Source organism: Mustela nigripes, chromosome 7 (genome assembly GCF_022355385.1).
Source record: "Mustela nigripes isolate SB6536 chromosome 7, MUSNIG.SB6536, whole genome shotgun sequence".
Classification (NCBI taxonomy): Eukaryota; Metazoa; Chordata; class Mammalia; order Carnivora; family Mustelidae; genus Mustela; species Mustela nigripes.
In genome coordinates, this window is record NC_081563.1 from 128,426,132 (window position 1) to 128,451,886 (window position 25,755).

Sequence of the window (25,755 nt, forward strand, 5' to 3'; positions counted from 1 at the left end):
AAAACTGCCAAGTGGTGGGGCAGCAACCAGACTTCAGGGCTCCAGGCTAAGTTGTAGGAAATGAGAATGAGGTGCCCCACCCCACAGGGCAGAGCAGCGCCCAGCAAGACCTTGGCAGCGAGGCCGAAGCAGCCACGGGGCTCCACGATCTTCTCCAGCACGTGGCATTTGACGCCTGCGGTGCTCACATACTCATACACCACGCCATGCTCCAAGTGTACGTTGTCCACGGTCAAGGTGACCACAGGGCTGTCTTCATGCAGGCTCAGCTGGGGCCCCAGGGACATCAGGGGAAAGGCTGGAAGCCAAAGGGACAGGCAGCCCTGAGGAGGGGGCACCACCTCCCAGCCAGTCCACCCCCCAACCCAGCACCGCAGTGGTTCACATGGGACACGTGGGGAGAAGCCTGTGCTACAGCTCTGCCCATACTGGCCAGCCCACTCTCGCTCACCCCTTGTCCTCGATTTTCCTTCTAGGAATCCACCTTTGTGCCCCATTCCCAGTCTCTGTGGCTCACAAGAAGGAAGCCCTAACCACACCCTTCAGTCATGGCGACTGGTTCAGGAACAAGCATGTGACCCGATCCAGGCCAATGAGAGTCAAGTCTGGGACTTCCATTGGATCTACAAAGAGAACTGGACATTCCCTTTTTCAGTGGGACTCCAAACCACTGGAACCACTGCATGCAGAACACACAGTAGGAGCACAGGCGAGAACTGGACCAAAAGAGGGACTTTTCCCAAGACTATATGTAAAACTGGATGGAGCCAGACCTGAAGCTGGCTTGACCCTACTCAATGTTTAGTTGGCTGAGCCACTATTCTTATGTAGCCCAGTTTCAGTCCTGATTAACGTGGGCCCACAGAGTCTAAGTGATTCCTCAGAGGCCACACCGCTAGGTAGTGACATAGCTAGAAAATGAAGCGGACACTTTACTGGACTGAACTGCTTTCCCTTATACCTGTTCCAAAGAGCACCTCTCAACACACCCACCAGGATGGCCATCCCCCCTCACATCCATACTGTGTTGCTGCCTGCCAGCTTTTCTGTTCCCAGTCTGTTCCCCCTTGTGTCAGCACCATGAGAACAGAAACCCTATCCATCTTGGAGCCAGACTGAAGGAACAAGCATGTGACCCAAGCCAGGCCAATGAGAGTCAAGTCTGGGACTTCCATTGGATCTACGAGGAGACAGACTCTTTTTCAACTGCAGATTCCAAGTCGCTAGACCCACCGGCAGAACAGAGCACGTGAAAGAGAAACCAATATTTTTATGGACCCCCAGCTCCTAGAACAGGGCCTGGCATACAGCAGGTGCTTCTCCTTGCTGAACAGAGACTAGAAATAGCCAGCTCCTCTCGGCATACTTGACCATCATTATCGGGGTCCCCCATGTGCTGGGGAAGAAGCCCCACAGCCCTTGCCTCTCAGAGGGCATAAAGCAGGCTCAGCCTCTCCTCCCCCCATCAGCCTGTCCCTTTCAGGACTCCTCTGCCAGGCTGTGTGCTTCAGCAGGAAGGGGATGGCTCTCCGAACAACCCCCTAAACCCCATTCTTCACTGACCCTGAGTATACCAGCAAGGAGCCCACAGATGTCAGATGCAGAGGCAACCAGAGCCCCTACTCTTCCCACAGCCTCTGCCTCCACCTCCAGCCCAGTGGAAATACAGGGCAGAATCCAGAGAAGCAATCGGCAAAAACAGGCTACTGTTCAAAAGACACAATCACTGAGTGCCTACTACGTGCCAGGCACAGTTCCGGGCTCCGAGGTTCCAGCAAGGAAGAAAGCAAACAAAACCCTGCCCTTGTGGGTTTTATGCACTAGTGGGGAAAACAAAAGACAAACAGCTGTATGATATGTTAACAATACTTGCAGTGAGGAAAATAAAATAGGATGAGGAGACACTGAGGAAAAGAAAGGGCTTAACCAGGGTGCTCAGGGGGCCTCCCTGACGAGGTGACCTATGAGCAGAGAGCTGAGTGAGATAAAGAGCATGAGGTAAGAAGTACTCTGGAGGAGAGCATTTGAGGCAGGCAAGACTGCAAGTGCAAAGGCCCTGGGGCAAGAAGACACTTAGTATTTGAGAGCAAGAGACTGGAGTGCATAGAGCAGAGAGCACAAGATGAAAAGTGTTGGGAGGTGTGGCCGGAAGACCATGAAGAGGAGGACTGGGTCTTTGCCTGGAGTAGGGTGGGAGCCACTGGAAGATTCTGTTCTGTTTTTTGAGAAAAGCCTATAGGAAAAAGAAATAAGGCAGGACAGGGAGAACAGTGAGTAGGCTAGTGCAGGGGTCCTGGTAAGAAATGATGGTGACGGGGCGCCTGGGTGGCTCAGTGGGTTAAAGCCTCTGCCTTCGGCTCGGGTCATGATCTCAGGGTCCTGGGATCGAGTCCCGCGTTGGGCTCTCTGCTCAGCGGGGAGCCTGCTTCCCCCCTCTCTCTGCCTGCCTCTCTGCCTGCTTGTGATCTGTCAAATAAATAAATAAAATCTTAAAAAAAAAAGAAAAGAAAAGAAAAGAAATGATGGTAGCTTTAGGCCAGGCAGTGATGGAGGGGGTGGGAAGTGGTCAGATTCTGAATGCAGGAGGAAGGTAGGGCAACAGGTGCGCTGCTGGGATCAAGGTGGAGGGCGAGAGGAGAGAGAGAACAGACAAGACACACTCCGAGGTTTGCGGCCTGAGAATCTGGGAAGGATGGAGCAGGGACACTTCGAGGAAGACGGGGCTTCAGGGGGAGGCTGGGATTTCGGTTTGGGCCCTGCTAAGTGTGCCGTGCCCAACGGACATCCCAGGGCTGGCAGGTAGAAAGAGGGTCTGGAGCCCAGGGCTGAGGCTAGGCTAGGGATAAAGATGGGAGCTCGTGGTGGACAGAACACTGGCTCCTGACAGACGCCTGGGCCCCAAGCCCTGGACCCTGTAAGTACGCTGTTCCATGGCAGCAGAGGGGCAGATTACAGTTACAGATGGAACTAAGTTTATTAAATGATGGGTTTTATACTAAAGAGATTATCCTGGGTTACCCAGATGAGCCCCCAACGTGACCATATGGTCCTTCCATGGGGAAGATGGAGCCAGGAGAGTCGGAATTAGAGAGAGAGCAGTGTGAGGGGGACTCAGGCCAACGCCGCTAGCTCTGAAGATGGAGGAAGGGACTATGTGCCCAGGAATGCGGGCAGCTTCTAGAAGCTGTAACAGGCAAGTACACGGAGTCTCCCCTCAAGCCCCAGAAAGGAACAGAGCTCCGTGGAGACCTGGAGGATGGCCCAGCAGGACTCAGTGTCGACGTCTGGCCTCCAGTGCTGTGGGGTTATGAGTGTGTGTGTGTGTGGCTCCGTGTTACAGCGGCGAGCAGACAGGAAGACAGAGCTGACAGCACCACCACAGCCTGGCCAGGAGCAGGGGGAAGCATGGACACAGAAGAGGACAGTCCCCGCTGGACTGTCTGGACACTCTTGGCCACATGGCCCACCTGTCCCTTTACCTGAGTCAGACTGCGGGTCCTCGCCGGGGGCCTCCTGGCTGGCTCGGGCCTCCTGGGCATCCTCATGGGTGTGGTAGACCCACTGGTACAGACCCTACCAGAGGGCAGAGTAAGAGGGCGCTGCAACCCCAGGAGCCCCGGATAGGGCTGCGGGGCAAGCCGTTCCCTGACTCCACAGCCCAGGCTTCTAGCCTGCAGACCCCCTTTGAGAGTCCTCCAAGATTTCACTCTGGAACCTTCCTGAGGGACCTCCAGTCATGCTCAGCCCTCACCCTCTAGAGTCTATGCTCCTCAGAGAAGCCAGGGCAGGGGGAGCCTCTGAAAAAACAGAGGTCAGACCCATGGTAGCAGAACCCACCCCCTGGTCTCTCCCATAGCTCCAAGGCCCACAGACACGCCAGGCACATAGCAGGCATTCAAATAACGCTTACTAGATAAAACAGTGAAGGCCTGCCCCTCCCCAGGACCCCGGCCCTCACCCCAACTAGAACATCAACTTTTACCATCAACTCTGCCGAATGTGCCTATGCGGTAAGAGAGAAGGGTCTTATCACACCCATGTCACAACTGTGACCATCAAGACCGTGAGGTATCACGGCCCAGTTCCTCTAGCTCAGGGAGACAGAGTGAACAAGACCCTGAGCCCAGCTCAGCCCTGCATGGTAGGCAGCCCCACCCGCCCCACCCCAAAAGCTGTGCTGCCTTCAGGCTTCTCCACAAGGAAGGAGGCAGCCCTCAGCCCCCTGTGCCACAGAGCAGGGCTCCCCCGATCCCCTCGGCTGCTGGCTGGCTCACCAGGGCCTCTTCTTGGTGGTTCCGGAATGCCTGGAAGTGCTCTAGGACCTCCTGTGCACCATCGTTCACCACGTTGTTGCCATTGACCTTGAGGATGCACTGGCCAGCACAGAGCCCTGCGGCCGCAGCCTCGGAGCCTAAGGGGACAGGAGTGTGTGAGGGTGGATACAAGGCAGAGAGCGTGGGGCAGCGGCAGGCAAGGGCAAGTAACCAGATGAACGCTGTCCCCCACCCCGCGCACCGCCCCAACACCTCAAACACACCCCCGACACTCCACCCCATCCCTCCTGCCCTCAAGCCACTCTCCAACCCACTCCAAGAGGCAGGACAGAGACTGGCAATCCCATTTTGTAGAAGAGGAAACTGAGCCTCAGAGAAGTAGCAGCGAGGCCAAGGTCAACATAGCAAGGAAAGCTGGATGTGAACCTGGTACACTCCATTCTCAAGGTTCATCGCCTTTAAAATCCCTCGCCAACCTGAGATATCGTGACAGGATCAGCCCCACTTTGTAGACAGGGAAACAAAGGGGTAGAGAGGAAAAGTGACTCTCTCAAGGTCACTTGATGAAGAGAAGCCAGGATCCAAACCCAGGTCTACCAGACTTCAAGTGCATGCTTTTCCAACCATACCACGACTCCCAAACTACAGGTCTTGGCCCCCCGGGGCTTTATGTGGCTAATATGAAGAGTCTGGAAATATAAATGATTGCCAAGCCCCACCCATGCCTGGGAGAAGATGGGGCCTATTTGCTGTGATGGTGACAAGTACCGGCCTGGACCCAGGAGCTGGCATTCAAAACCTGGCTCTGCCACTGACCACCTGTGTGACCTCTGGCACACTCCCCAACCTCTCTATGCCTTGGTCTCCTCATCTGTCAAAGAAGGACACTAATAATATGTACTCATCGGGTTCTCGAGAGATTCAGGGAGTTAAAAGTGTAAAGCATTTAGCTCCAGGCCCTGTTCTTAGTAAGTGCTCAAGAAATATCAGTTGTTTTACTATTTTAGCCTGGTTCACCCACAAACCCCTGTTCTTCACTTGCAGCTGCTAAAGGCCGACGTTTGGGGTCAAGTGAGTCTCTTCTATGCCCCCATCCACGCAGGCTCCAGACGCCAGCCTCCCTGGTCTCTACCGGTGAGAGCCCAGCAGGACCCCAACCCTTTGTTCTGAAAACCAAAGAGTCATCAGAGAGCGCCAGATGCCCCCTGTAGGGTGAAAGTGCCCTGCGATCAAGAACTGTTGCTTTAAAGAAAAAATAAAAACCCACTTTAAAATACTTAACAGAGGGGCGCCTGGGTGGCTCAGTGGGTTAGAGCCCCTGTCTTCAGCTCAGGTCATGATTCCAGGGTCCTAGGATCGAGCCCCGCATCAGGCTCTCTGCTCAGTGGGGAGCCTGCTTCCCCCTCTCTCTGCCTGCCTCTCTATTTGTGATCTCTGTCTGTCGAATAAATAAATAAAATCTTTAAAAAATAAAATAAAATAGGGGCACCTGAGTGGTTCAGTGGGTTAATCCTCTGCCTTCAGCTCAGGTCCTGATCCCAGGGTCCTGGAATCAAGCCCCGCATTGGGCTCTGCTCAGCAAGGAGCCTGCTTCCCCGCCTCTCTCTCTGCCTGCCTACTTGTAATCTCTCTCTCTCTCTCTCTCTGTCAAATAAATAAATAAATAATCTTTAAAAAATAATAATAATAAAATAAAATAGTTAACAGAGGGGGGCACCTGGGTGGTTCAGTCATTAAGCGTTTGCCTGGCATCAAGCCCCGCATTGGGCTCCCTACTCAGCAGGAAACCTGCTTCTCCCTCTCCCTCTGCAGCTCCCCCTGCTTGTTCCCTCTCTCAGTAAGTCTCTTTCTGTCAAATAAATAAATAAAATCTTTTAAAATATAAAATAGTTAACAGACTCTTGGTAGCTTTCTGCCATGATACGCATTTTCTTTCATCAACTCATGTTACAACTATGACCATGAAAGTGGACAGTTCATGTTTCAACTTAAAAAGTGTGGCCCTCAGGGGCACCTGGGTGGCTCAGTAGGTTAAGCCTCTGCCTTCGGCTCGGGTCCTGGGATGGAGCCCCATATCGGGCTCTCTGCTCAGCAGGGAGCCTGCTTCACCCTCTCTCTCTGCCTGCCTCTCTGCCTACTTGCGATCTCTCTGTCAAATAAATAAAATCTAAAAAAATAAAATAAAATAAAAATGCAGCCCTCAGATACGAAGAGGGTTCAGAGCCCAGAACTTCAGACCTATGTGGTCTTGTCTCCCGGAGGGAGTGACCCTCTAAGCATCATGCATGGGGGAAGCAGCACAAGAGCAGGCTGACTCTTGGCCCTTGGGCTGGATCGGACCCCAGAAGTGTGGCCAAAATTCCTTCTGCCTTCCTTTAAAAACTCATTCCTACCTGGTCATAATGAGCTTGAGCTGAGGGAAAACGAGCCCCTTTGAAAGTGAGCACATCTTTTCTCACCTTGCCGTAGTCCCCACCATTCCCTATGCGTTCCCCTCAGCTGTCTGAGCCCCTCTCAGTCTGCTGGGCTCACCTCTGCCCACGGCGTAGACGCACGGCGGGGCAGCTCCGCGGATCTGGAAGCACAGAGCCTCTGGATGGTCGGGAACTTTGATGATCCTGCGCCGGGTAGAAGCAGCAGTAAGAGAAAGCAGCATTTCGCCTAGGAGCCCAGAGGAGCCCTTGCCTCCCAGACTTTGGGGAAACCAGCCCAAAGGAGTAGCAATGCCAGTCTCTGGGCACCCAAAAAGACAGACAAACCTCACTTAACCGGAGCGCATACCTCTGGCATCTTTAATGACTCAGAACCACCCGTCCTGCCCTTGGAGACTGAATCCACACACAGAAATCCCAGGTCACCCTCCTGATGCCTTCTCTGTCACCCTCTCAGTGAGAGGAGGCCCCCGGGTGTTCAAACCAGCCCCTCGGGCAGCAAGTATTTTGTTCAACAATCACAGATGGCGAGAGTGAGAAGTGACCCAGAACATCTTGGTGTTGACTCCAGAAAAATGCCAAGTGTCCCCTAGAGAACACAGTTCAAAAGGCCAGGTCTGGGCCATTCCGCAAGTGGGAGGCCAGAGCAGAGTGAGCCATGCCCGCCCGAGGCCGTGCGCTGGGTGACACTGTCCCAGTGGCTTCGATGCAGCTGCGTGCTTCCCCGTCAAGGGCGTGAGCCCCACGGTGGGGCTCAGGATCATCCTCCCATCCCCACCTGCCAGGTAAAACCATCTCGGGAGCCTGTTCTTGAACTTGCGGCACTTCCAGAACTTGACGCAGGCACACTCCCCCGGGTGATTTCTGCCACTTCCACATACCAAACTATCAATCATCTTCCCTAAATTGGCTTGCCTTTCCCACTGAAAGAATCACAGTTAAAACTTTCCATCACCCCCCTCAATAGGAAACCGGGAGCCTTTGCCTTAAATAGAAGAGAGAAATAAAACCCAAATGCACAATTTCTAAAATAGAAAATGCTTCTCCCTGCACCTATATCTGGCATCGACCGCTTCTCACCACCTCCACGGCCGCCACACAGCCTCCTCGCCAACCCCCTACTTCCACCTTTGCCCCTGACAAGCTAGTCTCCACCTGCGGCCGGGGGACTCCTCCCAGAAGCTGTGTCACATCATGCCTTGCCTCTGCTCAGAACCTTCCGGCGGCTCCATGGTCCTTAACGTAGGCACAAAGTCCTAAAAGGCCTGGCCTCCCTTGTCTGGTCGACCTCATCACCTACCCTTCCCTCCCCCTCACTCTGCTCCACCCCATCAGCCTCTTCACTGTTCCTCAAAGATACAAGCCACAGTTCCACCCCAGGACCTTTGCACTGGCTGTCTCCTCTGCCCCGAACACTCTTCCTCCCCTTGACTCCCTCCCATCCCTTCTCGGTTTTCACCTCAGTTCACCACAGCATCTCCCTGGCTGCCATCCCTCCACACAGGCTCTCTTCTTTCCCAGCTGGAGAGACTGGCCGAGCCTTACTACGACCTGGTTCACTACGTCTCTCAGTTCTCTGTTTTGCTTTTTTGTGTGTCTCCTGCCCGACCCTCCACCTAGACTGAGAGGTATGAATGGTAGGAGGGCATCCAGACATGCCTGCATCCCCAGGGCCTGGAACGCCACTCAGCACATAGTAGGTGTTCAGTAAACATCTCCTGAATGAATGAAAGTAGCAGCCTCATGTCACGTGCCCTAGCATGGGCCCCATCCACAGGGAACCAGGACAGCTCGGGCCCCCACCACCACTCCTGGCACTGAGGCAACTCCTTAGGCCAAAAGGAAGACGGGCCGGACACCCCATCATGGAGACACTCACTCTTTGGCCTTGGTGGCTACCAGGAGGCGCAGTGGGCGGCGGGAGCAGAAAGACTGGTTGAGGATGGACTCCACCTCCGCAAAGGGCCTCAGGAACACCAGATCCTCGTTGATGGAGTAGATCTTCCTCCCTACTTGCAGGCCGGCCATCTTGGCGGAGGAGATGGAGGAGACACGCAGACGAGGTCACTAGCCTCCCTTCCTCCTCACCTCGGTGCACACAGCCAGCCCAGGGACCAAGCACGCCCCGAGTGAGACCCCCAGGGCAACCCCGCTCCCCGCTGTGGTGAGCAGTTAAGAAACCAGCTTTCATCCTGCGCCTCCCCACAGGGCAACGGGGGGAGCCGGTGGAGTACAGGCTGGGAGACCAGCCCAAGCAGGGGGCTCACTTGCGGCTCCCCCTAGAGCGCGCAGGGGAGCCCGCCCTGGCCTGAGTGTGCCCACAGGACCACCAGCAGGGAGGAACCATGGACACTGTGGGTGGCCCCCCTGGGAGGCCTCACCTCAGCCAGCGAGCCCCGCTGGACTGACTTCACCACCACGGCTTTGTTCTTCTCCTCGATGTCAAAGCCATAGTCCTCCTCCTGGGGCAGGATCTGAGGGCCCAAGGCAGGAGAGACCCGGTGAGACGCTGAGGGTCCCCACAAGACCACGATCCTACCAGCTCCGCGTGCCCCAGTCCTCCAGGGACTAGGGGTGCATGACAGCATTAAAAACTAAATACAAAGAGCACCCAGTACACAGTAGGTGCTCAGTACATACCAGGGAGGACACACCACCTAGCTCATGCCTCAGCCTGGTGCTAATCATGTCCTTTTTACTTTTCACTTCTGTCTCCCCTTTCTCCTCCCAATACGAGCACCAAGTCTGCTCCATTATACCACCACTGTCCCCCCCCATCAGCAGGCAAACTGTACGGGCTCTGTAACAATCCGCTGGCTTTATGAATAAAACAGATCCAACAATGTCCAGCCACCAAGAACTTGGGGACATGAAAGGAGTTTAGGGAGGAACAGTCCTGCCCGCTGCCGGGTGGCAGGCAGGTTGGGAAGTCTGGGGGTTCTGTGGGCAGGGGGGATGCCAGGGACATGCATTTATTTGTTCAACAAATTTTGCTGAGCTGCTGCCTGTGATACAAGCCAGGTGCTTTATGCAACACCGGAAACAGTGCTGGATAAGACGCACAGTCCCTGCTCTGCTGCGGCCGACCATCTAGTGGGGAAGACAGACTACAGACAAATGAGCGAGGAAAGACAGAACGTGATGCAGGCAATGTACACAGTCTGAGTTCAAATAAAGCTCTTAATGGGACAGACGGGTGTGGCAGGGGTCCCAGAGGAGGAGTTACCTGAGCTGAGACCTGAATGAAATGAGGAACAGAACTTTATGAAACTGGAAAAAGTGTTCTGGGCAGAGGGCACAGCACGTGCAAAGGCCCTGAGTCAGGCCCACAGGACTCGAGGATAAGACAGATTAGAGTGGCTGGGGTCGGGTGAAGGAGGGGAGAACCCAGGAGATGAAGCTGGAGAGATAGGGACAGTCTTATAGACCATGATGAGAGACTGGATTTCATCCCAAGTGTGAAGGGAGCACGGGTGGGCTTTATAGTGGGAGAAATGGGAATCCCCATATTTACGGGACCCCTGTAAGCATCACATGAGAGAAGTTAATGGTGCCGTCTTCCCATGAGTCGGACATCAGCCCCATCTCTGGCTGTGGCAGGAGATCTAAGCTGCTGAGCCTTCCTTTCGCCACCTCCTGTGGACCAGGCATGAAGGCAGAAGCTGCTGGTCACCAGAACACAGAGAAACAGGACTTGGAGGGCTAGACTGGGCAGATAGCTGGGCGGGCTGGTAAACGTTCCCCTCAGCTGTAAGGGTATTTACAGCAATTGCACATGGACAGGGCACCACCGGCAGACCTAAGGCTTTGCAAAGGATCTGGGATGAGTCATTTCAGGGGCCAACCTCTCTGCACGATGCTAAGCTGGGACGTGGGGTGGATGGGGGTAGGGCAGATGGGGAAGAAGGAAAGGGAAAGAAAGGAAGCCAGCAAGCCTGATCTCTCCAGAAAGAAGGTAGTCTTGGCCCATGAAATGTAGAAGCCCCATCTTCGGGTGCTACAAGTTGAGCCCAACTTCTCTAGCCATAATCGGCAGGTCGCCCTGCTCCTGGGCCGCAGCCAGGCCCAGGGAGGCAGAGGTAGCCCTTGCCCTCTGCTCCTACCAGCAGGCGCTTGGCCAGGATGTTCTCCACCAGCTTGAAGTCGTTGCGAAGCTGTTTGTTCTTGCTGCTGGTTCCCTCCATCTCCTCGTCTGCGTGGAAGCGGAAGTACTGGGACTCATCCTTGAACTCACTCTTCTCCAGCACTGCAAACCCACAGACGCACAGCACATGGTCAGGCTCGAAGGGAAGGCTCAGCAGTATTTGCCAACTGGCAACCACAGGCCGGAGCCAACCCCAAGACAAGTTTGCTTTGGCAAGCATGGTGTTTTATTAAAGCGAATCATGTGCCAACCCTAACTGGTGAGGATACTTAGCACAGATGTCTGGCTTTCTGACTTCTCTTGAAAAAGTCTGAACTTGCCCCACCTGCTATAAAACACATATTACAAAGCCGCAGGAACAGAAGCAGTGTGGAATTACAGCAGAAACAGATAAAGAGCCAGGGGAAGAAAACGGAAATCACAGAAGAGGACCATGTGTTTATGGGAACTTAGCCTATGATGACGATGATCACGGGGAGGACTGCAGAGCATGTCGGGAAAAACTGACTCACTCAGGGGAGAAAAATAAAATTGGATCCCTACCTCAAACCATGTATCACAATAAATTCCTGATGGATTAAAGACCTAAATATGAACAGGGAAACTAATGCTCACCCAAAAAATGCAAAATATCTTTGTCCTAGGGCAGAAAAAGATTTCATACATGAACCCCGCCCCCAAAAAGCAGGATCATGAAATTAAGGGCTTCAGTTCAATAACAAGACCATAGGCAAATGGCAGATTCAAAAAAAAAAAAAAAAAAAACTATAATGTCTAAAGCCAACAAGGAATAAATATCTAAAACATAAAACAAATACCAACAAATTCGCCAGAGGCAGCAGGGAAACTACAATGAGACACTTCAGAAGGAGGATTAGCAAAGTCACGTCCTATAAGCCAGAGCCCGCCCACTGCCTCTCTTTATAAATAAAGTTTTATTAAAACACAACCACATCTATTTATTTACTTACTGTCTGGGGCTGCTTCCATTCCACAGTGACCGACAGAGGTGATTGTGAAAGGCTGTATGGCCCACAAAGCCTACAATATTTACTATTTAGGCCTTGACAGGCCCCCAGTAGGAGAAAACAGAAGTTTTCTGATCTCTGTTCTAGAAGGCGGGAAAATGATTGCAAATAACCTGTCACAACCAGCATGTGGTCTGGGCCCTGTGGGTTAGAATTTAACTAAGTCTCTTTCAGGGCTGGGCACGGCGGGGATGCAGGCTTAGGTTCGGTTACTCCTCAGGCGAGGATGGACTGGCTATACCCCTTTTACAGGTAGGGAGACTAAGGCCCAGAGAAGCTAAAAGAACTGTGCATGGTCACAGAGCGGGCAGGATGGGGACAGGGGAGAATTGGGCAAGGGGGAAATCCAGGCTCGGTGGAAGAAAAGCAGTGTTTGGAGTCATGAAAGGAAAACCAGCTGCCTGAGGTTCGGGATGCTCCCACCATCCCTGAAGACGGAGGCTGTCTACAGATTTGGTGACCACATGAAAAGCAGGAGGCGATCCTTTCTCTCTCCTTCCTTCCTAGGACCTCGAGCTGTTTGTGTCTTCCTCCCATCGCCCCCACTACCTCTTTGGAGAAAACAGACATGCAAATTGCTGTTTTTTGCCCAGAACAGGGGAGCCAGGCCCCAGGGGCCGGCTGGCTTCACATCCACTATAAACACAAGGCGGACAGACTCTGAGAGTGGGAGGAGGAAGCACCATGTTGCGTCTTGGCTGAAATGTCTGGGGAAAGAGCTGGAATCCCCAAGTCCAGGACCACAGCCAAGTGAGGTCCCACCACCCACTGACGTAGGTTTCCCTCAAGGCCACCGGCCGGGCTCAGACCCCTGCCAGCCCCTGCCCGATCTCACATCCTCTGGGCCTCTCTGAGCCTCCACATGCTCAGCTGGGGAGGACCCCGACAGCACCAACTTCCAGAGGGATGGGGGATGAGACGGTAGCTTCAGCTTCCCCATATGTGCTTAAAGACACTTCAGGGCCAGGAGCTCAGGTCAGACGCTGCAGGAGGCCCCACTCGGGCCCCACCGCCGCCCTCTGCTCTGCCCCCTAACCTGCATTTTGCAGCAGCCACAACCCTGGGATTTGGCCCTTTCCTATTTTAGCTTATTTCTGAGTTCGTGGCAAGGAACGGGGGAGCAGGGGCTACGCCCTGCAGTTTCTGTCCCTGAGGGGCCCCGAGGGTGTTGGCACTGCCTGGGAGTCACCCTCCCCCACATCCCCACCCGCAGAATGTCCTCAGCCAGCGGCCTTCCCAGAATAGCAGCAGGGGTGGACCCCTAATTACTTTCACCCACAAATGAGAGGTTCTGCCCAGCTGATCGGCGGGAAGGATGGAGCGGTCAGAGGGCCCCGCGGGGAAAAGAGCGGCTTCTGGGAATGAGGGACTTTGATGACAGGAGCTGATGGACGGGAATGACTCTGGTTGGGCCTGACCTGCCCATCTTCACCGGCGAAACGGGCAGCTGGGAGTGCGTCCTAATGCCTAACCCCACAGAGGCACGGGCCCGCTGAGCTCAGAGGAGGAGGGGACCCAGTGGCAAGATGAGGAAACGGAGGCCCAGAGAGACACAGAGGTTTACTGGGAGTCAGCCGAGTCAGGGCTGGAACAAGGCCTGCCGGCTACTAGGCAGGGGATACGCTGGCACACCTCTCATCCTGTTGAAGGGACAGCAAACCCAGCAGTGAGACTAGGGGTGGAAAACTATGGCCCACTGCCTGTGTTTCTAAATAAAGTTTTATTGGCACACAGCCACGCCCACTTAATTGAAGTACCGCCTGTAGCAGCTTCAATGCTGTGATGGCAGAGTTGAGTTGTGATAGATCCCGTGGCCTACAAAGCCTGAAATATTTAGTATCTGGCCCCTCGCAGGGAGGGTTTGCTAACCTCTGAGCTGGAGCACAGAGCAGAAGCTGGGAAAAGGAATGACCAAGAGACCTTCTAGAATCTCACCCCTCTGCTGCCACCACCAGGGCCCAAGCCACGGCAACCCTGCCCTGGGGTCAGAGTCGCTTCTGCACTGGCCTCTCAACTTCCACCCTCAGCCCCGCAGACATGCTCCATGGCCCTCCTCTGCTCCGAACCCTACCGGGACTCCCAACGCCCTGGAGTGAAAGCCGAAGTCCTCCTCACGCACCTGCACTGCTCCAGAACATGGACTGATTTCAGTGCTTCGTGCATGCACATGAGGCTGTGAGCTCCCGAGGACGGGACTCCGCTCTGCCCTGCTCACCGCTCTGTCCTGGAGCCGAGCACGGTGCCCGCCCTGAGAAGGCAAGGGCTGGAGGCGAGCATCAGGAATGGCAACACGAGGGAAGCACGTAATTATTCTGACAGGGAGAGAACAGCACCGTGGAGAAGCCTGAATCTGGGCCAAGTGCAAAGAGGGGACGGAGAGGAGCCGTGCGGCCCGGGTGCTGGGGGAGGCCTCGGGAGGCGCGGACCAAACAGAAACACCGAGTAAGTCGGGGGCGTGAAGCAGGTAGGGCACCCCAGGCCAAGGAAACTGCAAGAGCCAAAGCCCTGGGGAGTGTTCTAGAAGGAGAAGAAACGCTGGTTGCTGGGAGTTAAGTCGACCCGCCCTGCTGAAAGGGTAGGAGCCTCAGGGCTCCCTCAGGGTCAGCAAGTGGGAAGGTCACAGAGCTCTGTGACAGGAGTGCGCGGCCGGTGAAGCCCGCCAGCTTGGGTTCAAATCCCAGCTCCTACTTGCTGTGTGACCTTGAGCTGCTATCTTAACTATCGGGGCTTCCATTTCCTCGATTATAAATAAGGATGATATTAATACCAACATCAAAGGCTCAATTCAGGATTGAACTATCGAATCCATGGGGAGTGCTCAGGAGGAGGCCAGACACACGGGCGTGTTAACTTCTATGTTAATTTGAAATGGTGACCCTGGAACCCGTTCCTCCCTCCTGTCCACCGTCCCACCTCAGGATCATCTCGGGACTGCCCACCTCTCTAGCCCTCTTCCGTGCTTCTCTGGTGGGAAGGAGAGCGACCCATCCAAGGGGTCAGGCCCGGAGAAGCGGTGTGAACGTCCCTGCCCAGCTCCCTTCCTCTCTCACGTACAACCTGCCTGCGCTCTGTCCCCCCAGACCCCTCTCTTCTCCTCCATGTGGAAGCCCGTGGACCAGCCCCGCATGACCCGACCTCGCCGCCCACCCAGAGGTCATGTCCCACCCAGGAGAAGGGCCCAGGAAGCCCACAGATTGGACCTCAAAGCCAGTCCATTTTCCCAGCCAACCGTTACCAGCCACCTTGGTCCCTACTGAAACCCTGAGGTGATGTCGCCATCAGGGCAGAAGAGGGAGGGGCGTGGGGTGGGCTTCCTGAGCCACCCCAAGCCCCCTCGGTCTACAGGCCCACAGAGCGGGCATCTAGCCTGGGCTCCTCCGTGGGCAGGCCGAGCAGCCTTCAGCCCACCACTTGCTCTCTCTGGGCCTCAGCTCCCTCCTCTACCTCATGAAATGCCCCAGGGACCAGGGTCCCTACTAGCTTTTCTGTTCCAGGGCAAACCGCCCCCCACCCCCCAGGAGGCTGGGTGAAGGGAAGAGACAGATTACCGTGGTGCATGAAGCCATTGTTACACAGGCCCACGCCAAGCGCCACCGCCTCCTCCCGCGTCTGGCAGTCACCCTGGAACGGAACAAGAAGGGGTGGGTGTTAGGCGCACCGACACTGGAGGGGCTGAGCAAGACTGCGAAAAACCCACCATCACCCCGAGAATGGAGGCTCCACGGGGGCAAAGATCTGTGTCTGTTTTACATACTGCGGTACTGACCAAACACGTCTATGACTTTTAGGAATAAACCCCACACAAGAAAATCAATAGTAGCTGAGATAAAGCCACTGTGTATCATGCTATAAATACCACAAAGGAGAAATGGAGATCTGATGTGGCAGATATTGTTGGCTGCCTAGGAATAACCCTTTCACCAGTACCATGCTAGCAATGAAGCTGTCGCTGTTGAAGCCAGCAACATGTCCATCTAGGGGTTCACAAAACCCGGCTCCCTTGCAGTGAGAGGTGGCCAATGAGATATAAGCAGAAATCACTGGTAGGAAGCTCTGGAAAAACCTGTTGTCCCTGCTCCTTCTTTTTCCTTTCTCCTCCTCCTTGGAACAAAGATGTGATGGCTGGAGCTCCTGCAGTCATCCTAGACCACAATACCAAGGACCAAAACATGCTAAGGATGGCAGAGCAGGAAGAGAGACAGACCCAAAGGTCTCCTGAGGATGCCCTAGCAGCTCTAGCCCACCAACCTCTAGGCTTCTCTCACAGCAAAGGAAAATCAACTCCTAATTTATATCAGCCTCTGTAGCTAGGATCTTTGATACTAGCAATGAAGTCCAAGTCCTAACTGACCTAGCTATAGCCAGCGAGATACCTGGGGAAGGCTACCAGGGGATTCTGGAAAATACCTTCTTCCTTGAAAAAAGAGGAAAGCAGTACCACATCCCCTACTGGGCACAAAGTCGCATGATGAAGTGACTAATATATGTAGGTCTAAGGGGCTATCCAGTGACCAAGGTGGCAGACGATGCTGAGGAGAGCAGAGTGAAGGACAGAAGGTTCTTGACATGTGGCATGACTGGTATGGGGCACAATTATCTGCTCAGGCCACTGTTTAGTTGGGTTTTCTGTTGTTGCAAAGGAACACACTCCTAACCAGTACAGCTGAAGTCCGCTTCACCTCTCAGGGCTTTTCCAAGGAAGTGACGTCCAACCCAAAACTGAAGTCATGAACAGTCATGCCCACAGGGCCCGTCTTTGGGGCCAACTCTCCCACGTGGAATGTCGTCTTGGTGGGAGAGCTCCTCAGTTTTTCTCACACAACTGCCCCACCACCACCAACCCAGGCCAGGGTTGAGGACACACAGTCCGTGCAGAGCTACAGTGATGCCATCTGCCCCAGGAATGTGACCGGAGGAGGAACCCAAGGACAGGGAACAACTGGTGTGGTTCTCCTCACAGTGCCCCAAAGAAGGGGCCCTTGGTACCTGCTCCCAAGATGCTGGGCACTTCCTGGTGCCAGTGCTTTCTGAGGCTGGGTCCTGGGTCTCCCCTAACTCTGTGGGCGCTCCTTACCCTTTCCCATCTTCTCTTTTCTTCCCCCGTTCCTTTAGCTAGCCAGAATCTGTTTCTGGTCCGGGCAAACCCCACAATCTCAGTTCATCAGGGAAACCATGTGAGTTGTGTGGTTGGGGATGCGGGGGATGGGCGAACAGCTGGGTCGCAGACAGAGAAAACAGCATGGACAAAGGTCCAGGGGTGGGACAAAGCCTGCGTCACAAAAGGCAGCCTCGCTACCCGGGAGGGGGTGAGTGCGCTCCATTAGGACAGGTGTTTGATCTGCTGTGTTCCCTGCGGAACCCCAATGGCTTAGAACTCAGGCCTGGCATACAGGAGGTGCTCAATAAATATCTGGCGATTCAATAAAGTTTCTGTCAGCGGGGCCACATCATGTAGGAGCTTATGGCCACAGTCAGTGAGCTTCAGCTACATTCAGATGGCCGCGGGGCCCGACAACCGCTCATGCAATGGACTCCCGATGCGAGAAGGGGTTTCGAGAGGCCGTCGCCTCGACTGTCCCCCACCTACTCTGCCAGCCACCGAGGGGCCAGGGAGAGACGTGCCCAGCTAAAGGAGAAACAAATGCCAGGAGCTGCAGGACTCAGAGCATGGGGCCTGAGGGAGCCACTGGCCTCCGGATGTCACGCCTTGGCCGACTCGAGGAAGAAAAATCTCTCCCGTGGGACCCCAGGCCAGCAGCCGGAAGGCTGTGTGCACAGAGCCCAGCCAGAGTAGGCGGCCGTCCATGCGAGAGGCGGCATCCGGAGCGGCCGCCCCCAGCTGCACGGGGCCAGCAGGGGAGGCACAGCCGGGGCCCAGGTGGCGAGCAGGCGCCCGCTCCGCAGCGTGGGAGGCCCCCGGCAGGCGTCTGGAGCCCACCTGGCTTTCTGAAGCACTCAGAGTCTGGGCTGCCAGCCCATCCCTGTCCCCCTTCCCACAGGGAGGACCCACAGGGAGGCTCCTAAAGTTAGAACAAGAAGAGGATTCTCAAGTTAACCATGGAATACGCTGACCCTGGACACCTGAAAAGTAAGCCCCATACCCCACATCCCACCAAGTTGTGGGAAAACCTCAAATCACCATTTTCTCCCCTCCCGGAGGAAGGCACAGACACACACAGCCCTGTCCTGCTGCACCGCCACGCTCCCCTCACCTCCTCCACCCACCCACTAGCCCCCGTGCTGGTGCTCCAGCCCCGCTGGCCTCCTTGCTAGTCCTTTCACAAACTACGTGCCCTCGCCTCAGGGCCTTTGCACTTACTCCTTCCTCCCCCTGGAAGGCCCTGTCCTGGCTTTTTTAAGTCTCAGTGCCGAGTCAGCTCCTCAGAGGACAACCTAAAGTAGCCCCCCAGCCCCCACTCCCCACCCCCACACATCCTCTCCACCAATGTTCGTCCATTTACACTCCCACGACCTTGCGGGATACCGGTGCTGCACTTGCCACAGTCTGAAACAAACTCCTCCCTTCCCGCCACCGCTCTCAGGAGAATCAGCACCAAGGATTCCTGGTCCTTGGGGTCCCTCCTGATAAGTGGGTGTGGTTTAAGGTCTGTCCTTCACTAGAACATCAGTGGGCGGCAGCGATGCCCGTCAAGGTGACCCACCGCCCCAGTGGCACCCAGCACTCAGGGAGCCACAAAACATCTCTACCCAGAACCACCTGGGATGCCAGAGGCAAAGGCAGAGCTGGGCCGGGTGACAGAACACTGGCGGGGGGGGGGGGGGGGGTGGTAATGGATCCAGGGCTGCGGGAGGCTCCCCGCCCATGACTCGGGAAACGGGAAACACCAGGACAATGTCCACAGATGCCTCTTATTATTGAGGTTGACCCTCAAGGGTCAACCCAGAGGCGGTCGCTCCCCTTATCCCATTTAACAGATGAAGAGCCTGGGGGACAGACGGGCTTGCAATTGCCTTAGGTTACACCGTGAGGTTACACTCACCTGGGGGCCAGACCCTTCCCCCCACCACCATGTTATGGAAATGGAGGCTCCAAGAGGACAAGTTAGTCGCCCATCGCTGGGGCCAGGGCTCCTGACAAGTGCCCATGGATGCTTTCTTTCCTCTGCCAGTGCCTCAAGCCACCAGCCCGCTGGGTCCCCAGAACCTGAACCGGTCGGTGCCCAGTACACAGTAGGTGCTCAAAGAAAGGGAGAAGCTAATTAGCCCTCTTGTTGACTTGCTCCACACCCTCCCCCAACTGTTCATTTTAAATACTGCCAAAGCTGACCAGGAACGGAGGTCTGGCATGCCAATCGTGCCCCGCCCTCCACCCCCCCATGGGGGAGTCCAGTGGGCACCCCAAAGACAGTGCCTTCCCGCATCAGAGGAGAACTCTCTATCTTCCCAGGCAACTGGGGACTCCTCCCCCAGTCTCCCCATCCCCGTAAAGGGTACCTCCCGCCTCCCAGTGCACCAAAGCCCCAGGACGCATCCTGCCCCATAGCAGAGCACCCTGTGCACCCCATCTCCAGGCATTTCTCAGACCCACTGACATCTCAGCATCTCGGGGACCCATCTCACTCCCAACTCAGGCCAGGGACTCACCACTTAGGGCAGAGCCCACATCACGCTTCAGAACCCACACACAGCCGTGAGCACCAGTGGAGCTTGGGAAACATGAGGCCACAGAAAAGGCTGAGCTGGGGAGAAGCAGCCGTTTCCGAGAGCCCGGACCCAGGCAGGTCTAGGCTCCAAGCAAAGAACCCAAACCACAAAGGAAATCACCCTGTGTCACCCTCACCTGGGGCAGAACACTCCGGAGGCGGGACTCCATGGATTTGCAGCCCCCCCACCCTGCCCCCTACCCTACACCCCACCCCCTGCTGGTTGTTTCCTGATCTCAGTGTTCCTGCACCCCCAAAGCCCCTGCAGGTTCTCCAGCCTTCCATATTCTCCAGCCTTCTGTACCGCGTGTAATCTGGAGCCGCCTTGAATCCCTCGTGCGGGAGATAAGGAATTACAACAACGTCGCCTTTACTGAGCAATTCCTCTGTGCCAGGTGCCAGTCTAAGCACTTTATGTGATTAACTCATTGAATCTTCAAAATAATCTTACAGGGAAGGTATTGTTTTTAGCTTTATTTTGCAGGTGTGGAAAGTGAGGCAGAGAGAGGCTAAGAGGCTTGTCCAAGAGCACTCCGCTAGGAAGACGCAGAGCTGGCATCTGACCCAGGCCCGCCTGGCTACTAGAAATCAGGCACATGCTGGGAGCTGGTTTCGGGAGCCGGAAGGGGAGGGCAGTACCGTACAGTGGTTAGTGCTCTGCGCCTGCCAGATGTGCAAAACTGAATTCCAATTCCAGGGCTATTTAAGACCTCCCGGGTCCTAGCATCCCACACCACAGCAAACATATTAAAATACACCCACATCCTACATTAAATATGCTGTTTGGGCCTGAAAATAATTTTTCAAGGATTTTTCTAAACCTGCTTTTGAAGTCATTTGGCACCAAGAAACATTTACTTTACAGATTGGCTACGATTTCTAGGCAATCATCAGGAATTGTGTGACATGAGAAAATCCCACCAGCAAATTGTTTTCAAATGGAATGAGGTTTTTATGAATGCTAAATTTAACAATTAAGGAGGCTGACATAAAGCTGCATTCTGTAAACGTTTAAACACTTATCCGTTTTGATTTCACAGTTGTCTCCTCGTCTTCGGAGCCAATACGCTCTCTTTACAGATTTACAAATGAACACTCTCGCAAGCTCCCTGAAAAGTTCGAAGAACCGAGGTACAAGCAGAGTGAGGCAGGCCCTCCCAATCCCAGCTCTGCCAGTACGGGGCTGTGTACCCTTGAACCAAGTGCTCAGCCTCTCTGGGCCCCAGTGCCCCTGTCTATAAACGGGCTGGAGGACTCCACGAGGTAATGCACAAAACCCAGCCAAAGGAAGCGCCCCGGGAGCAGGAGCCATGGGCCGGCAGACAGAAGTGTCTGCAGCATCTCAGGGGAGCAAAAGCCTTCAGGAAGTTGCAGCAAAACCAAGCTGCTGCCCAGCCCTTGCCCCCTGGGCAACTTCCGCAAAAGGAGTAACTTGGCAAGCTCCCCATGGAGGCTCCGGTCTGGTGCCTCAGCAGGAGACCGACTTGTCCCGGCTCAGCCGGGACTGTCCCAGTTTTAACTGGAAGCCTCCAGTGGCAGCAACCAGACGTCCATTAAGCAGACACTAATAGACAGATAATAATAAATGACAGATAAATCAACTGTGGGCGATCTGTGCAATGGAATATTATTCAGCATCGCAAAGGAAGGTAATTCTGACCCAGGCCACCATGTGGATGGCCCTGAGATCATGACACTGAGTGCCGTCTGCCAGCCACAGGACAAAGGCTGCGTGACCCTGCTCACGGGGGTACCGTGACCATAAGGACAAAGGCTGCATGACCCTGCTCATGGGGGTACAGTGTGGCCAAGCACCTGGAGACAGAAAGCAGAAGCGAGGTTGCCAGGGGCCGCGGGGAGGGGCAAGAGGGGAGCTGGTGTTGACCGGGGACAGGGTTTTAGTTCTGCAAGATGAAAGAGCTCTAGAGAGGGAGGGTGGCAACGGCTCCCAGCGACGTGAGGGGACGTCGGACGTCATGTCACAAACAGCACACTGAACCACGGTTATGACAGTTAAGTGTGATGTGTATTTTACATGAGTGAAAACTAGAGAAAAAACTATTTAAAGCAACTTCAAGGCCAGCAGCCCAGTCAGCTCCTTGGTGCTGGGCAGAGTGAGGAGGCTGCTCCCGCGGGTCCAGGGGGGACAGATCCCACAGGTTGGGGTACAGCTCCCATGGGCTGGGGGACAGCTCACCTGAGCCAGCAGCCAGTCCACGAGCTTGCTCCCAGGCAGCACGGACTTGTATGTCTTCAGGTGGTAATCACGGTCTCTGCGGGAGGAGGGAGCACATGTGAGCACGTCGGGGAGCACGGATCCCTGGGGCTCTCCCCAGGCACATGCTCTGATGTGTGGCATCTAAATTTCCCCCCGGGGTGCCTGGGTGGCTCAGTGGGTTAAAGCCTCTGCCTTCAGCTCAGGTCATGGTCCCAGGGTCCTGGGATTGAGCCCTGCGTCAGGCTCTCTGCTTAGTAGGGAGCCTGCTTCCTCCTTTCTCTCTCTGCCTGCCTCTCTGCCTACTTGTGATCTCTGTCAAATGAATAAATAAAATATTAAACAACAACAAAAAAATTCCCCCCCAGTCCTGGAATGAAGGGTCGTACTAACCTTATAGTGAGTCGACCATTTCTGGGGCTCGAGGCTGGCAAACAGGAGTCTATGTGGCCAGTCACACACAGGCCGACGACCAAGTCTGGCTGGGGAGTTTCTCTAGACTTTAGGAACTGGGGAGCTGGGCAGGCTGAGTGCCAGTAAGTGCTGGCCCTGCCACTTCCTTCTCTAGGGGCTGATCAGGAGGCCCTTCTCGCAAGGGCACAGAGAAGGCAAGGGCTGGTCTCTAGATGTGAGGGGCTCCCAGGGCCTGACCCCCGACAAGGCTAGCAAATGCTGGAATCCCCTCCGTTCCTCTAAGAGTAAACTGCAGCTGGTAAAAATGAGGTTGTAGGGCGCCTGGGCGGCTCCGTGGGTTAAGCCTCTGCCTTCAGCTCAGGTCATGGTCTCAGAGTCCTGGGATTGAGCCCTGCATGGGGCTCTCTGCTCAGCGGGGAACCTGCTTCCCCTTCTCTCTCTGCCTGCCTCTCTGCCTACTTGTGATCTCTGTCAAATAAATAAATAAAATCTTAAAAAAAAAAAAAAAAAAGAATGAGGTCACACTCTCCATCCCTTCATCCACAACCATAAGCTTCATAATAAAGAAAAGAACCAATGGCTGGCATTTATACAGCCCGCACAATGTGCCAGGCATCGCTCAAATTTAATCCTCATAGCAACCCAAGAGGTGTGAGCTATTCTTTTTTTTTTCTTTTTTTTTTTTAAAGATTTTATTTATTTATTTGACAGAGAAAGAGAGCCCAAGTACATAAAGACCCAGGCAGAGGGAAAAGGAGAAGCCAGCTCCCCGCTGAGCAGGGAGCCCGACGTGGGGCTCCATCCCAGGACCCCGGGATCACGACCTGAGCTGAAGGCAGATGCTCAACTGACTGAGCCCCCCAGGTGCCCAGGCGTGAGCTATTCTTACGCCCATTTCACAGAGGTAGAATCAGAGGCCAAAGAGGTTAATTACCTTCCAACATTCACGCAACAAACATGCACGGGTGGCTACTCTGCACTCTCCAATACGTCCCCATTTATCCATCCGTGAATATTAAAGCAGACCTAAAATCACATTCCTCCATCTCAAGGGTTTGAAAGCCACACATGACTCACAGCTACTGTACTGGACCCCACAGACACGGGGCCTGGCTACCAGTATGGAAAGGGCTCTAGGACAGCAGCGCTCTGGGGGCTGGCCAAGGGTCTGGGGACATAGCAGTGAGCAGACTCCCTGCCCTTGGTGAGTGTACAGTCCAGTGGGGAAGAAAGTCAGCAAATCAATAAGGAATAAATACATAACACGTCAACCACTATCAAGTTTCAAGAAGAAAGGCCAGAGTGAAGTAAGGAGAACAGTGCACACCAGACACGGAGCCTTTGAGAAGTGAGAAGGGGAGGCCCCTTAGATTTGGAGACATTTGAAGGAAGTGAGGTTGTAAATATGCTGATTGATAATGGAAAAGCATTCTAGGCAGAGGGAACAGCAAGTGCAAAGGCCCTGAAGTGGATCTTGTTATCATCCCCATTCCACAGAGCAAAATGTTGAGGCACCAGGAGGCTTAGTAACTCTGCCCAAAGTCACACAGCTGGTCACCAGCAGCTGAGACCCAAACTGGCCTCAGAACGGACACCCTTCACCACCACACTGCAGTGTCTCCCACAGAGTGACTCACTCAGCCCTAAGGACAAACATGAAGGGTAGATGGGACGATTAGCCCATTTGATGGAGAAGGAGACAGGCTCAGAGAGGTTCAGTGACTAGCCCAAGGCCACACAGCTGAGAAGAAGCAGAGGTGAAACTAGAGCCGGGAGAGTAACTTACTTGATTACAGGGGTGTAGAGGCTGTGAAGGCGGCAGTAAAGCCTCACGCCCTGAAAGAGAAAAAGGCAGGGTCTGGGATCAGGCCACATCCTTCAGGAGCCTCCAAGTCTGGGCTGCTGGGAGACGTGGCTCCCCGCACAGAGCAGGCGGGTGGGGGAGGAGGAAGAGCACAGGCCACTGGGGTGCAGGCCTGCTCTGCAGTGATCGTGGGGTCAGGGCTGTGGGGTCGGGCGGCATCCCTACCTTGGACATGATGTCCTCCAGCTCACTCCGGGCCTTGTAGGTGCCATCGTCATAACGGAAGCGGTACATCACCTGCTCGTTCTTAAACTGGTGCTTGTCAGACACTGGAGAGACCCAGGGGTCCAGTGAGGACGGGCCCACCGCCCGCGCCCACCCTTCATCGCCCTGCACTCGGCCAGGCTCTGTGCCACACGCGATTTCGCTGAACCCCTCCACCTTCACTCCTCTGCGGAAACCAGGTCTCCCGAGAGGCCCAGAAATGCCCTGACCCAGCCTGCGTTGGGACCCACCTGGCCCAGCACCTCCTTGGTACCTGGTCGCCAAAGCATGTGTTGGGACTGTGGGTGCTGGGGTGTGAGACCACACAGTGGGGATTTATGGTACCCTCTCTATACGATGGCCTTGGGCGCCCTTAGTGCTTCTTTCCAGCCCTCCCCACTGTGGATCCATTAGCAGATCCTGGAGGCTCTGTCTTCAGAACAGTAACAGTCTGACTCTGCGTCCCACCCTGCTCCAAGCCATCGGGTCATCTCCCATCTGGAACATCACAGCCCCCTGCCAGGCCCCCCACTGCTGTCCCTGGCACAAGAGGCCACTGCGGACATGGCGGCCAGAGGGACCCCGCACAGGTCTGAGCCTCAGCATGGCTCCCCTCACCTCGGCACTTGGCAGCAGCTTCCGACTGCGCTCCGAGCAAAAGCCGAAGACCCCACGGTCCCTCGGGCAGTCCTGAACCTCACCCCTTCCACACAATGCTCAGCCCCGTACCCACCCACATCTCCTAGCAGCACCCACGCCGCCTCCCATGGCAGCACCGGCCACCTGGCAGGTCCCAGGACACATGGCTTCCGCTCCTGGGGCGGAGGGTGCTCTGCACCTGCTGGACCCTCAGCCTAGAGCCCCAGTGCTCTCGGCTCCTCGACCTCTCGGGCACCTTCTCAGAGAGGCCGTCCAACCACCCCCTTGCTTTCTCTCCCCACGCCCCCTTGTACAGCACTGAGCGCCATCTGCATACACAGGTCTTACTTCTTTTCTTTACCACCTACCCCCTCTGACTAGAACATCGGCCCCACAAAGACATTTTCTTCTGGCCTGTTCTCTGCTGTGTGCACAGTGCCTGGCTTGTAGGATGCACTCAGTCAATACTGACTGAATGACAAAAACATAAATGGCTCTTGCTCTTTTTTGAAGGAACTTCTTGTGGTGTCCCTGCTTTGCTGGTGTCCCAGGTGAGTATAGGGCTCTCCAGCCCCGTGAACAGATGTAGAAGGGCATCTGCGGCCCAAGACTATGCTGTGCCCGGGACAATGGGGCAGCTACAGAGACGGGTAGCGACAGCCCCTGCGTTAGGGGTAGCGCAGCACTGCTGGGGTCTGACCTGTGCCTCCCTCCAACCCCCTAACCGTACACCCTTCCCCGGCCCACCCAGGCCCAGCCCCCACTCACCATGGTGGATTATACCATTCTCCAACAAGGCCTGGCCCAAGTTCACGCCTTCTTCCGTCTTGCTGATTTCACCAATTTCCAGGAGCCAGGTAACAAACTCACTGCCAGG

General features: G+C 55.0%; 1 protein-coding gene across 1 annotated transcript in view; it reads right to left on the reverse strand.

Annotated features, from left to right (window-relative positions):
* Window positions 1–25,755, reverse strand: part of PREX1 (phosphatidylinositol-3,4,5-trisphosphate dependent Rac exchange factor 1) — a 177,191-nt gene that overhangs the window by 25,337 nt on the left and 126,099 nt on the right. Inside the window, exons 11-22 of the mRNA XM_059407188.1 lie at window positions 25,647–25,747; window positions 24,201–24,304; window positions 23,958–24,007; window positions 21,740–21,815; window positions 15,427–15,499; window positions 10,810–10,952; window positions 9,088–9,180; window positions 8,586–8,734; window positions 6,807–6,892; window positions 4,275–4,411; window positions 3,480–3,573; window positions 111–298 (exon numbers count right to left, since the gene is read on the reverse strand). Coding sequence (XP_059263171.1) covers window positions 111–298; window positions 3,480–3,573; window positions 4,275–4,411; window positions 6,807–6,892; window positions 8,586–8,734; window positions 9,088–9,180; window positions 10,810–10,952; window positions 15,427–15,499; window positions 21,740–21,815; window positions 23,958–24,007; window positions 24,201–24,304; window positions 25,647–25,747 — 1,294 coding nt within the window. The remainder of the gene's footprint in view (window positions 1–110; window positions 299–3,479; window positions 3,574–4,274; window positions 4,412–6,806; window positions 6,893–8,585; window positions 8,735–9,087; window positions 9,181–10,809; window positions 10,953–15,426; window positions 15,500–21,739; window positions 21,816–23,957; window positions 24,008–24,200; window positions 24,305–25,646; window positions 25,748–25,755) is intronic.